A 14446-nucleotide genomic window follows, 5' to 3' on the forward strand; every position below is an offset into this window, starting at 1 on the left:
TTAAACAAAGGATTTGTGAGAAGCAAACACCTGAGTAACCAGTGATCAAATGTACATTAATCTCTTGTTTCTAGGCCTCTATCCCCACATTTTCTGATTGTAGTAAACCAGTAAATAGCACTGTGTGTACAGCAGAGTACAATTTGTGTTTACAGGCCTGTTTGTTGACCAAACAGCTTGTTCCCATTACTGCACTCAGACCTAGGTGAATAATACTTGCTTGTACGCTGGTTAGAATGGGGAGACACCAGATGCTTTTCATTAGCTAGATGAGCAGCGACAACCATCCTGTGTAATGCATCTGTTTTTGTGTCAGGGTATATAAGAAAGTGAGGGGCTCTTACTGGTGTTGGGGTGTGTTTGAAAGAAACTAGGATTGTATGTGTGTTTTCGAGAGTATCTAGGCCTCAAAAGCCAATCCTTTTCCGGTTAACAAAGAGTTCTAGGATGTGGCAAGGATGGGATGGATCTTTTTTCGCAGAGGCCTGCAAAGAGACGCATGTTCCCTGAGAAACCAAGACATCTGTTGTCTGTGAGCAGCGAGGACAGGGAGGAGAGCAAGGATTGAGGGGTCCTGTCCACACAGGCAGCGGCTCCACTGTTGACTAATTGTTAAGAAGGCTGTGTGTGCACAAGTGAAGGAGGGGTGTCTGAGTGGTCTGAGGAGTTAGGCAAAGAGGAAGGAAGACAGGCCACCTCATTCCCACAGGATGAGTAAAGAAGTGACCAAAAACACAAAAAAGAACAGGAGTAATGGGTGACCCCCTCCCCACCCCTCTCTCTTTTCCCTCTGTAGCCCTTCCAGACCCAGACTCCAGACTAGCCTCATCCTTGTAATTTAGATTAATTTCTTCCACATTTTCCTCAGGGATTAGGCTGCAACCCGCCCAGCCCCCCCATGCTCCACACATACACGCACGTACACTCCTCTCACCCCCTGCCATAGTTTCTTAATGCTCTCATTATTGAACTACATTCCCTTCACAGTTAACCCAAACCCACCCCACCCCCAAATCTCCACACACACACACACACACATAGACACAGAAATGGAAATTTCTGAACCCTGATCAGTGTTAATGATTGCACTCATTATGTGAACAAAACAGTTGTGTCTTATTTAACATCATTAGTGCAATATTGTTTGCACCAGGCTGAATTTTACTTTCAAATATTGTCACCAGATGTATGAAGTATTAAACTAAGCTTCTTTTGCAATGGCAGCAATTACTGACCTACCGTAAGTGGCTTGTTGTGGAACAATCGGAAGGATTTTTAAGTTAGTCTGAACATCCTTTCCCTGTCTTCGCTTCCTCTGTTCTCTCTAAAAGGTGTAAACAAATGGTGGTGGATAAGCACTAAATTGACTTGCATAAATACAAGCAAAATCTAATTCATCATATTATCTCACTCCTGTCGAATACAGCACAGTAGACAAATACCACCAGTGTTCTCACCATAACTCCAGGTGTGTTGGTTAAATGCGACAGGAGTGAGTCAACTTGGCAGACACAACTCAACAGTTCCCACACTAGAATCATATAAAAATCCAGTAAAGTAAATTAAAGATTGCAGAAAGCTACAGTAAATACATCTCCCATTTGAAAACAGATTTTATCTGTGTGCATCTATAAATAGCGTTTTTCTTTTTTGCCACTAAACAGAAACTTCTAGTTGCAGTTAGAAAGAGAAAGGTCATATTTATACATGCTGTATCTCTGAAAAAGCCTCTTTAAATTCATTTATTTTCTTTGTCTTGAAAATCATATAACCGATTCAGCTTCTTTTACAAGTCAGTGTTTCTTTCCAATTTATTCCCACAACTTTGTAACTTTTACATTTCTTATTGTGTCTTGTGCATCTGAACTTGCAGGCCACAGAGACATACAACACAATAAAAACTGTTTTAGTAGCTTTATAATATTTATAAAATATATTTATAATATTACATTACAAAAAAGTTTGTCCTCTGCGCCATGTTTTACTAATAAAATCTGCTACTAAAGGTTTCCTTCCTAACACACAACCTACGTTTTGAACATTTGATTTGTAATTAACAATATAACAAGACATGTACTTCATTTTCAGTCTTGCCAAAAACACATGGGTCTAACAAAGAAAACCTTTTCCTTCCAGAGACCATTAAATCTGTCTCATTTGTAGCTAATTGTACATTTACCTGAATATAACCACTCATGGTAATTAAAACCAAATACTGTGCTGTTTTTGGTCACAAATGAGCCAGAGTAGACCAAACTTCTGCTCTAACATTGTGCTTCTAAAGAGTTCGTGTAAGTTTCAGCAGTAATACGTTTACTTGAACAGAAGTTATTTTCAATCAGCTAACAGCACAGCATACTGCAGCATTTGTTCCATGCAGATGCAAATTATACTAAAACTGGTCTGCACTGACAAAGCTTTTTCAAGTCATTTCTTCATTTTTACTGATTTAGTCTTCATATAGCTTTGCCTCTTTATCGCTTGATCGGATTTCTGAGAGGCACCAAAACAACAAAAATTTAATTATCTGAATATCCCTCCTCTATTTTTCTACACATATTTTGAATTCAAACGATCATCCGCTTCCTGTGTTTACTAAGCTGGGAATGACTTGACCTCAACTTCTGATTTGCACATGAGAATCTACTGTTGTCTGTATCACTTGTCGCTCGTGACAGGGGATGTTAGGACTACGCTTTAACTCATAAAGTGGTTTCAGCGGTCGGGAACTGCAAGCAAGCGATTAGTCTGACTGCAAATGAGCCTTAATCTACAACAGGTTTCATAAATAGTCGAAGGGAAGTGGTCGGACTAAATGGGAAGGGGTGAAAGTAAAGTGCTAAGTATCTGGGAACATGTTGGGTAAAATGCTTCAATAAGATGATAAAACTGCTTAAATAGAATAGAAAACATCTAACATGATTTTATTTTGTATTTTTTTTCTCTTTACTGACAGCTTGGTCATGTGACTCGCTGCGACCCACATAGAAAGGTCATTCAGTCAGAGCTGACGTCTAACACAACTATAGTTCAGTGAATGTGGAGCTGACAAGTCGCTCTGGGCTTTCTAAATAGATCAAACAATTACATTAGCATGTCAGATCTCTGAAAATGAAAAACAGATATGAGTTTTCTTTTTTTTTTTTTTTTTCCCCTAAAAGAATAAGAAGTGGAGGCAACAGGTAAGCTCAACAAGTCTATGCTTGCACTCTTTTCCCAGCTTTATTAGGTGTGTCAGAGGTAAATTAATCATGCTGTCTCACAGTTGAGAAGAAAATGTTTGACCAGTTACCATGTTGCATGTTGTTTGGAAAACGTGATAATAAACAGGTTCACACTAATCTGTATGGAAACGTGATAACCTTCTGGTGTTGGTCTATGGCTATTTAAAAACTGTTGCTGTTCATGTTTTTTCTGTACGTATTTATCATTCTATTTTGTATCTATGTGTTGCTGTTATTTATCCTTAATGTGGAACCATTTCTAAAAAAACAGGTTTATTAAACGTTAGATTAGACATCTGGACTACTCATATGACAAACTGCAAACATGCACAGAGAAAGGCCTGACAATGAAGGTGTGGAAAGCGAACTGGACGTGTGTGTGTTTAATAGCTCACGACTGCCAAAACAAAGCCCTGCAATGTGACACAACTAACAGACTGACAACACGAAAACGAGAACCGGGAGAGAGAAGACAGAGCGAATAACCTTGTCAAAGACTCAAGCGTGTTCAACCGGTCATCAAAGACACTTGGAAGACTTTTCTTTTTTTTCACCCTTCACAAACCTTCAACAATATTTTCCTCTACTTCTCTACCACCACGACCTCTTCCTCCTCCACCTCTTCCTCCTATTATCTCCAAAAGCTAACATGATTTACTGAAGGCAGTTAAAATCAACCGCTGCAAAGGCAGCGAGCCACCAGGTTGACAGGTCTGGTTTAACAGGTTCTGAGGGGAGAGGCTGATACTTGTTTAACTGCTAGGTATGGCGCTCTGCTACTGCTATTGCTGCTGCTGCCTCTCTAACATGTATCTTGGCCTTTGTGAAATGTTGGTTTCACCTACTGACCTCCAAAGCAGGATATGCAGTATGTCTAATGGAACACATATACAGAGAAATGTTTGTACAAGCAGGCACAAGTAACTCACACTGGTTTTCGAGTTGTTTTTGCTCAGACACTTGGCAAAAGGCTCCTGAAACACACAAGCAGACTATATGAATCAGCCGAGACTGGCTAGGCAAGTGATGATTAATCAGCCCTGCACCACATGCATATCCCATTTGCAATTGTGTATCACCACTTTTTCTCACAGACATCAAACAAATGGCCATCTGCAGCGTGATACTCACTTCACTGCATTTCCATAGAATAAATACCTTAAAACTAAAAGCAGACTGCGACTTCACACCAGGGCCCACCTGCTCTAAAAACAGGAAATAGAAAAGAAATGTCAGTGAAAGGAAGCCTGTGGGTACAATCTATTTAGTAATAAACAAGTCATTTGTCTGCTCTCAGCTGTGCATCTTTGTTCATCACATGATGTACTTTTGAGGTCTCTGCCCTCACTCAGCCACATAGCCTATTTGTGAAGCTGTGTGAGAGCAGATAATGACGGCTACTGTTCCCATTAGTTTGGGAATTTTTCTTTGCTGTTTATTAATAGGAAGATCTTCCAACACATGACTAAACCATCGTCTGCATGCTGCTGAAGAAAAGACTACAGAACAACTGTGCTATCCATTAAGAAAAAAATGGTGTGTGTTTGTGGGTGTGTGCGTTTGTGTGGCCTATGCAACATCACTGACTCACTAGAGCAAACTTTACTTTTAGTTTTCTTTTTATTTTGAATTTTCCTGAAACTTTAAAACATTTTTTTTACATAATTTCAAAAAAGTAGCTTGTGCCCACTTCCTAACCTCTACTTGATAAAAAACTAACCCATTTATAAAAGTTGAACAGGTCATCATAAAAAGTGAAACCATACACCAGAATGATACCATTATTTACAGAAGCCCATTAAATTACATAACATAAATTAGAAAATATTTACATCCAGGACAAGACACTGCATAAAATTCTATGTTTTGGAATTGAATGTCTAAAACATTTTTAAAGAAAGGGATATGTACATTGACACACATTCTCACAACAGATATACACTCTGGCAGGACTGAACTGGTTCATAGGTGGATGTTAACGTGGGGCTTTTAAATACTAAAGATGATGATTACCTAACATAGTCACAAAAATAACGTGTTCTCACTGCCAGATGTAAAAAAAAAAAAAAATAGAGTAACAACGGAAGCACTGCTATGCCTTTAATCCACATGAACACTGAAGAGGCTTCTGTTATACCAACGTTAAAGTCTCTGGTTTCTGACCGAACCAGACTGACACACCAAAAATTATTTTCTCAAACAAGCCTACATAAGATTTAAATCATCTCTCATGAACAAAGCACAATAACACTGGAGCCAGTTTGAAGTGGTCGTACAACTCAAGCACAAAAAGTAAAGAAAATGAAGTGGATCTTCTTCTCTCTCTTTTTTTTTTTTTTCATATAAAAATGTCTTTTGCAAGTCCATTGAGACACAGGAAATCAGTGGATTTGCCTCCAGACAGAGCAGGAGGGGGGAAGCTGAGAGGAATTCACAGCCACAGCAGCTCATCTTGAAATGATGTCCTCTTGGGAGAAAAAAAAACAGTATGCACTTTGTTCTTTTCCTCTTCTTGTCAACAGAGTGCAGGTCCCATGGTTGCAGCATTGGCACATTGGCGACTGTAAAGGACTGTTGTGGGTGCTGTGATATGGTGTACATTATGTCTTAACAGGTTGGGTCCACAGGCATCCATCATGGGTACCAACACAAACTGATGTGCAACCAGCTGTGACAAGTTTTTAGAGATTCTCAACTTCTCAAAAATCTGTTAAAATTTGAATAGTTCACACATGCACTCACAAACTAATTCAGCTTTCGAAATGACAATACTAAATATTGATTTTTTTTTAATCCAAAAAGGGCAGACAGGGCAAAGGACTCTGGGGTTCTCAAGTTTATAGAGATTTCCTCTGAGCTCTCATTTCCTGTGCTTGTCCATTTTGTCGGCAGATTTGCTTCCACTGTCTGAGGATCCCTGGGTGTCGCTGCCAGAGCTCAGGTACATCTTGTCCACTTGTTTGAGTGCCTCATTCAGGTAGTTCTGAAGTGAGGTCATGGCAGCACAAATGGCCGGAGAGCCAAAGCCGTGAGTGATGAGGCTGAAGTGAGTCAGGCAGCCTTGGATTCCAGGCTCTAGTATAGGCGCCGGTCGAGAGTTTCCCAGAGGTGAACGATCCTGAGTGAGCAGGTCAGTGAACTCCTTGCAGATTTGCCTGAAAACAGAAACAGAATGATTAAGAATGATAGAAGATATTAGAAGAAGATATTTAAATTCAGTAAATAATTGTGATGCAAACATAAATTCTGCAGTAAATCAGTCAGGATGAATTTTCTGATCAGCAATCCTCTAGTGATCAAAGAATGCTATTAAACTCGTGCAAGCATTTGAAAATCGTCGAGATGTGGCAACTTGCTACATCCTTGACTTCGCTAGAGGTGGATATCCATGCAAATCAGAGGCAGTCAGTCAGAATAGGCACTTACTTCGCAGCAAGGAGCATGTTCTTGCGAGAGTTAACTTCATTGCGTTCCACATGCGGCCTGCCCAGGTATTCAGCAATTGCCTTTGCAGGGAACTCTGTTTCACAAACGTAACCAAAGTCCCGTGCTAAATGAACAGCTTCACCTAGAAGAAGAGGAATAAACAACTGTAAGGGATAAATACACAAGTCACCTGCAAACCTAAATCTACAATATCCGTGAAGTTCATAACTGGCCACTGGTCCCAAACCAAGACTGCATGATAATTAATAAATACACATTATTACTATTTACACAGACATTATCACAGCACGTCCTTCAACAGATTGAGCAAAGGTCAAGTGGTAAGATGGCCAGACTCAGCCGTTTGTTAATTTACAGTCTTACACTGGAAGCTCTGTTTTGGACATGATATGGACTCACATCAAGTGAAGCAGTCGAACCACACGGTAATAAACTCTGCTCATTCCTTTAGCTTCAGGGAGGAACAGCTAGTGAGATGAATATGTTTCTGTCTTGAGGGTGATTCGACTTGCATGGTTATAATAGGCTTATGTGGAAAACGCTGGCCGCGAGTGCCCACGGCACCAAGAGCACCACTTATTGATAGACACGCACATCACTTGAGAACGTGGCCAGCTATTTAGAAGCGCAAGCTTTAAGGTCAGCTGGCCCTCCTGGCTAGCCGAACACAAGATAACAAGGCTTAATTCAACTTTGAAGGTCTCTAAATAACGTGAGCCTCCAGTCATTCTGCTGCACAGAATCATCAGTCCATTTATAAAAACTAGGCGCGTAGGGAGCAAGACAGGGAAAAAATATTCTACCGTAGCCTGAGGCAAGTAGATGTGATTAAAATGATACCAACATAACGGTGAAGCTCTACCATCTGGCTAAGGTATGACTGACAATGCTGTTTTTATTACTCAAGGCAATCACAAGGAAAAATCAAGGTGTTGTGTTGTGTCATCAATATAACTACATAACGGCCTGATGAAAATGTCAAAGGATGTTCAGCTTACAGTACCGCATTATGTATTTTAATATATAAAATAATACAGCATTGAAATTTGGTCTGAAATAGTGTGTGCGCTGTCCTGTTGAAAGGGATTATATCAGGTCTCAGGTTGTAGTTAACATTGAAGACAACAAACTAACCAAAGTTTAATCAGCTCAGTCTGACTTTTGCCCAATTGGACAGAATCACTGTGTGGAATAAGTGACAATTAACATGCAATTGAATGTTTGTACCTCAACATTTCTTTCTTTTGCACAATTCTCACTGTCTTCACACAGGACTGCAGCAGTGAATTGTGTTTGGAGAGTGGCTTGAGATTATGTGTGGTACTTAAAACACACACAGTCGTGACGTTCCCACATTCTCGTACTATTAGAGCAACATTCCAGGCAGACAAACAGCAATTACACCTGAGAAGGTGCGTTGAACTACTGAGTGACATGCCATACCTTCTACTAGTGAGGTAAGTAGAGTCACATTGGCTGCCTTCCTCCTTCCTGCAGGCAGGTTGAGTCCGATTTTATCCAGTTTTTCTCTCAGAGAGCGTCCTCCATTTTTTGACTTGGCTCTGCAGAATGAAAACAAAGAAATATCTGTTAAACCTACATGAATCAAACTTTTTCAGTTTTAATTGTAGAAATATGTTCCAAAATACATAGTATGGAGAGGTGCTGTAAAAAAAGCTTGTGGGAGTCTGATATAAGTGCAGAAATATGCCCTTCTAAACGTTTTTGAGCGTGACTTCACGCCAATCAGACAAGGGTGGTTCTTAGTAGGATATGTTGACCAGGAAATTTTATATTATTTTTATTTCTTATAATTTCATAATGACTTGTATTTATAAACGTTAGAGTAGTGTAGCAGAGCAGGTGGAGGGAGGACATGATCCCGCTAGCTTGATTCCCAAACGTTGCACATTGTAGTTTTAGGTTTACATATGTGTAGGAAACTAATATGATGTCTGCCACTTTCATGATACACTATCATCAATATTTCCTTTCCATTAGCTTGAGGACATCGGATCACAAATTATGATGAACAAACGTTATATTTTCATATGTTTTGTGCTTTCATTAAGATCCGGCACAAGTCAGAAAAGGCCTCACTCCTGGAGTGGAGTACGCGACACTACAGATAACAAACAAATCGCGAACAAACAGGCTCTTCTGACCTAAATACTGGCACAATTGATGCTACTTGAAAAATGCAACACAGAAATCACTCATACATGCATTTGTAGAAACACTTAAACTCTCCACTTGCCATGGTCAATTCAGTTTTCCGCATGACTGGCGGTCAAAGCTCTCCCACTCCATGGCGGGTGAGAGAGGAAGCATCTTTAGGGAGGCGTGTGTGTGTGTGTGTGTGTGTGTGTGTGTGTTCCCCCACCCCTCCATCCCCTTATCCCCTTGTCCCACAGTTGACAACCCCCCCCTATTGCTATATGACCTACTTAAAAATGAGTGTGATTGCGTATGGATATGTGTGTGTGTGTGTGTGTACATGTCAGCATTAACACAGACACATGGGAAGTGGCAAATGTGCACTCCAAGCACAAAACGCTCCTGTCAGGACATACTGGAACCACACTGTCCCTCAACAGACAGCCACACTAACATATGTGCCATAAGGTCAACTGCTCTGCCATAGACAACGCAACCCATGTTGGAAAACTTGAGAAACGCACACACAAATACACCCACAGAGTCTTTAGATGAGCACTAACTGTGCTGATGTAACCTATCCCCAGAAGAAGCAGAGAACCAAAATTGCAGACCACACAAAGATTGTCACAAACGTTACGCAAAAAACTGATGAGCTCGAACAACTGAGCCAAGCTGTGCTTTTAGAAAGCCTTTTCCCATGGGCTGCAGAGAACTAGGGCTACAGTTTAATGGCAATTTTATTCAGATAAAATCAGACAACTTTTTTGCAGCTTATGAAAAGCATAGAGATATTGCATTAGTTACCCTTTTCATGAATCACTTCTACTGTATTTCTGTATTATGACCTCTTTTACAAAGAAAAACAAGAAAATTTCCAAAATCCAGCTTGAGTCTGAGCTCTGACCTGCGTAAAACCCCTCCCAAGAGGGATGCGTTGAGGCACTCTGGGGGTGACAGACGCCTCTGGACCTCAGCCACGGTAACCTTGTACTTTGAAGTGGAACTCAGCAAGGAAAGACGACCCGGTACAGAGCAGAACACCTCTGTTGGGTTTGATACCATGCCCAGCAGGGACTCTTTCTGGAAGGGTAGACCCAGCGCGTTGCCTTTGGGTAGCGTGACAGGACCTGGAGGGTGCAGAGAAAAATTTAGGTGAGCTGAAAGGTGAAGTTTAAAAAAGAAAAAAAAAAAAGACTCTTGTTGTGGCATAGCATTTATTTGTTTAAAGTATGCACTTCTCATGTATATGTACTTAAGCGTTAATCATCAGGATCTTCTCTGTGCAACAGGAAATTTGTTTCTTGCTGGTGCATAATCATAACGACTGTAAATGCAACTCTGTGACTAAGAGACCAGTGTCTGCTCTACAATGGAATAAAAGAATCACTACTAATTTTGAGAAATTGTGCGTTTTTCCAAACATTGAGTGCCTGATTGCTAAACAGCTATAACTGTGCTCCACACCATCCACAAACAGGTACACACATACAGACAGCCCCTCATCTGAGCCGCAGCTTCTCACGCATACTGTTATTTGTCAAGTCTCACAGGCGATCTAAAAATAGTTTTTAGCTATCCCCAAAAGTGGAGTTAATTTTAGTTCACAGAATCAAAATACTTTACCACCCACATGTGCACTGACAGTCATCGGACAAACAAAACAATACAGCACAACTACAAAACATAGCCATCTTCATCCTCACCCGCAAGAATGCCCCCCTGATAATAAGTCCTCTGTAATCGATCAAGGTTCCTGCCACCTCGTAGTCCTAATACTGAGACAGAAATCACAGAGTCACGTGAGTGCTTTAAGGCTCCTCTGGGGCAGATGGTTGGGAATGACATGCCATTGTTTACAAGTGGAAAACCTAGATTGCCCATAGCGTGCCCTTAAGCATGGGAACAATATGATGAGCCATCAGTGATTTCTGTGACAAATCCAGACTGGTTAGCCTACTGTGTTGTGCAAACGGCTTTTTGCCTTTAACCACGCATCATAGCACTGTCACAGTTCTTTTACTTAAAAAAAAGAAAAAGCACAGTATTTACTTTAAAATATCACATAAACGTTATGGGTTATGATAGTGAGAAGCTAAAGCATGAGTGAAACAAGTGATTATCTATCGTGGATCCAACCTGAAAGCTGAGCAGTAGGATAATATAACTCAAGCTGATCTCTCTCTGACTCATAGTGTGTTTAATGAAGCCCTGATGACAAAACAGTGGGAATAGGTTCTCCCTAAAAACAGTTCATGCCCCAACAAATTACTAAACTGTCCTTCACATGCAAGTCTAATGCCACACCCCACAAAAAGCTGGTTCAGCAGAGTCAAACACTGTTTCAAGATCAACTCGTAATTTCCTGCTAACATGAACTGAAAAGAGCTGCAATTGCGAGCTTAACCAGCCTAAAGATGATCCAAAGCTTTCCCCTTCTCTCACAGTCAACACGGAGCTTGTGAGATTGCTCAATTTTCATGTCATGTCAGCTATAGCCTGTTGCTTTTGAAAGAGATCAGTTCTTTCCCACTGGGCATCCATTCAAGCACCTTCGCCAACAGAATAGAGTAAGGATCACATCAAGCTTAGATAAGTGCATCTCGTGGCTGCGAGGATTATTATTGTATGCCGTGCAAGTACAAATAGAAAACTCCTCCTTAGCTGTACTCTCACACTGAGTGCCCAGACATGCCACTATAGAAGTTATGACATTTCCAAGTATGTATAGTGGAAAAAATAAAGTCCTTAAAGGAACTTTCCAGCCAGTAATTAGTGCACAATTATTTAGTTGTACAAAGGCACATCAACTGCATTTTCCAACGCTTTCTCTCTCTCCCTCTCTTTTTCTTTTTCACATTGACAGAACTGCTTTTCTTTTGCAGGAATGCTTAGATGAGTCATAAACATGGCACAAACTCACCTTTTTTGATGACTGTCTGATCTGCCATAATAATACTGTGGTCATCTACATGCTGATAAAAAAAAAAGAAGAGAAGTAAAAGTAGTAAACATGTGCACAGTTCAAAAATGACACAGCAAACTGGAAACGGCGGCTACGTGTTGTAGCTAAGTGAGTTAAATACTCAACATCTGTCTAAAATATTTTCTTTTTTCTGCTTATGCACACAAAACAAATTTAAAAACTGCAATATGTAGTGTCCACGATAGGGAATTTGGATGGATCAAGAGCATTTGGTGATTTTTGTAATTGGTGTGTGAACAAAATGAAGTGTGCATGTGTAGCCTAATTAAAACTAATATATTTATTTTATTGTAAAATTGATATTAGAGTTTTGTAGTTCACTGTCTTCAAGTAGCCTGAACGTCTGCAACATCCAAACATATTTGACTTTAAAGTACAGCTGTGGTGGACACGGGTCAGCATGGAAAAAATGTAAGGCATGCTATGATTGACACTCTGCATCTCAGCTTGCTGCATATGGAGTTAAGAAGCTGCAGACCGGTCAGAGAGCCCACCCTGACCCCGGTTCACCACAAAGGTAAACAGGTGGTTTTCAAGCGGTTCCACTCACTTGAACATCCTCCAGTCCGTGTCCCAAGTCGTGCATTCCCATGTTATCGCCAATGACCGACGAGTCTAGGCCGTGCGCATGAGATGGCACCAGCTCCGGCCGGCGGAACGGTTCCCTCCTCACCCCGGACGATCCTCCGTCCAGGCCCAGGATCTGACTCGTCAGTCCGCTCCTTGCGTGGGGACCGAGTCCATCCTGGCCCTGCCGGCCGGGCCACGGCTGCTGCTGGTTCGACGATGGTGACTGGTGGATGGAGTTGATGTTGAACGGGTCGCCGAGGTGGGAGTAGGGGTCACTGGACTGCGGGTAAGAGATGGGCTGGTAGGGAGGCGGGAAGTACGGGGGCTGGAAATCCGTACTGGCCGAATGGGACAGAGACGGAGACGGACTGTAGAGGTGCTGACTGACTGCTGGCAGGTGAGGCAGCCGGGGGTTCCCATTGCTGCTGCCGTCGTGCCTTTCCTGAAAGAGAGATGACAAGATGGTAGGAAGTGGGAACATGTAGCCCTCAAGACAAGAAGGACTCAGAGGAGTGCGCAAACATGTCCTGACTTCATCTGAATATTAAATGATCTATGAAGGGATTTTATTAATGTTGTGTGTGACATGTTAAAAAGTCTCTCACGTGTTAGTAACAACTCAAATTATGAAAAAACGTCGCAGCATCTGTTGGAAAAGTAGAGAAATATTCTGATGGGGATATTATTAGGCTGATGTTATTGTATTAAAAGGCTTTAAGTGTATTTGTACTAATCATGTAATGAAAGTAATTAAACTCGACTCATTTCTCATGTTTTCTTTATTTTTAAACCGACTTTTGTCCAAATAGTATATTTATATATATTATAAATTTCCATTATCGTCATTTATCATCGTTCTTATCCAAAACCAAAGCATTTGAAAAACAACTCAAACTGTTTTTGCAGTCCGCCTGGCGCTCACGCAGCACTTTTTCCCCCCCTGGTCGTGCGTCTCTGTCCAAACTCACCTCACAGTCATCCTCATACTTCACGTTGTCGGCTAATTTCCACAACATTGTGACAGAGAAAAAGTCTCCCCCGATACTAGAGATTGAACAGGAACAAGATCAAAAAAAAACCGTCGCCTGTGAATTAATCCAGGTATGAGAAGAAGAAGAAGAGCTTCCTGGTGATCATGAACCCAGTTGTTGTTCAGCGGCGACAAAGAGGCGAAGTTGTGCGTAAAGGCTGGAGAACTGGCGACCGAGCGACTCTCCGACCGCGGATACGAGTTTCCACTGACACTATGAAAGAAAAGAGTCGATGTCAGGCTGTATTTCCCCCCCCCTCTCGGGTCACTGTGCTCTGCAGTTGTGTTGTGTAGGAGGTCGAAAACGGTGCATTTAAGAAACTCGACTCCCTCTCATGGACAAAAAAGCGATGTTCAGTCTTAGTGGCGCAAAACTTGAGCCCTCCGCTATATCTGCACAGGCGCTCGGGGTGGGCGGCACCAGGCCCGGTGATGTCAGGGCAAAGAGGAACGGGCAAATATGACTGATTGGCGGGACTGGGGTCCAATCACAGTTCTGTCCGTCTGTACAATGGCAGCCGCAGACTGCATGTGAAGTTTCTGTGTCAGACATTTTAACCTGTTACTACAGACACCGTCCGTAGCTCACACGTGTGTTTCTATCCCTTCAAGCCCGATCACTGACTCTAAGGCAGAGGTTTGATCGATATTTGATGGGACTGCACCTGTAGGCTCAGGATTACAGACTTTATAAAACAAATAAACACAAGGCCTCCTGGAAAGAGTCCTGAAATAACTCGTCCAGTGATAAAGCAAACAGGTTCCTTCTAAACACAGGATCTTTAGTAGCTGTAATTAAGTCTAGTGGTGTGATACCGTTTGTCAGGACCAGTAAAAAAGCAGATTATTAGATCTGTAAGGACGTGTTGCTAGGTTACCAAGGCCTCTTGATGAGGTTTTGATGCTCAGTGGACTCCCTGTCAGCCAATCATACGGCTCGATTAGAGGACTGTAGGGTTCTTTAGAATTAGAAGAGATGCACTAAGAGGAGACACATGAGAGATAAATAGGCTCCATTTGTTTTTACTGCTG

General features: G+C 41.5%; 1 protein-coding gene across 2 annotated transcripts; it reads right to left on the minus strand.

Annotated features, from left to right (window-relative positions):
• Positions 1-5549: 5549 nt before the first annotated feature.
• On the minus strand, positions 5550-13765 carry tfap2c (transcription factor AP-2 gamma (activating enhancer binding protein 2 gamma)). Of its 2 annotated transcripts, XM_026349409.1 has the most exons (8): positions 13353-13765; positions 12365-12826; positions 11752-11803; positions 10535-10606; positions 9736-9958; positions 8115-8233; positions 6651-6792; positions 5550-6379 (listed from the first exon to the last, which is right to left on the minus strand). In XM_026349409.1, the coding sequence occupies exons 1-8, from the start codon at positions 13398-13400 to the stop codon at positions 6085-6087; spliced, it is 1413 nt and encodes a 470-aa protein (XP_026205194.1). In that variant the 5' UTR covers positions 13401-13765; the 3' UTR covers positions 5550-6084. The 2 variants fall into 2 exon arrangements, with proteins under 2 accessions (XP_026205194.1, XP_026205195.1); XM_026349410.1 differs by lacking the exon at positions 10535-10606 and having other exon boundaries at positions 13353-13764.
• Between the last annotated feature and the right edge of the window lie 681 nt (positions 13766-14446).

The sequence above is a fragment of the Anabas testudineus genome, chromosome 5, assembly GCF_900324465.2.
Source record: "Anabas testudineus chromosome 5, fAnaTes1.2, whole genome shotgun sequence".
NCBI lineage: Eukaryota > Metazoa > Chordata > Actinopteri > Anabantiformes > Anabantidae > Anabas > Anabas testudineus.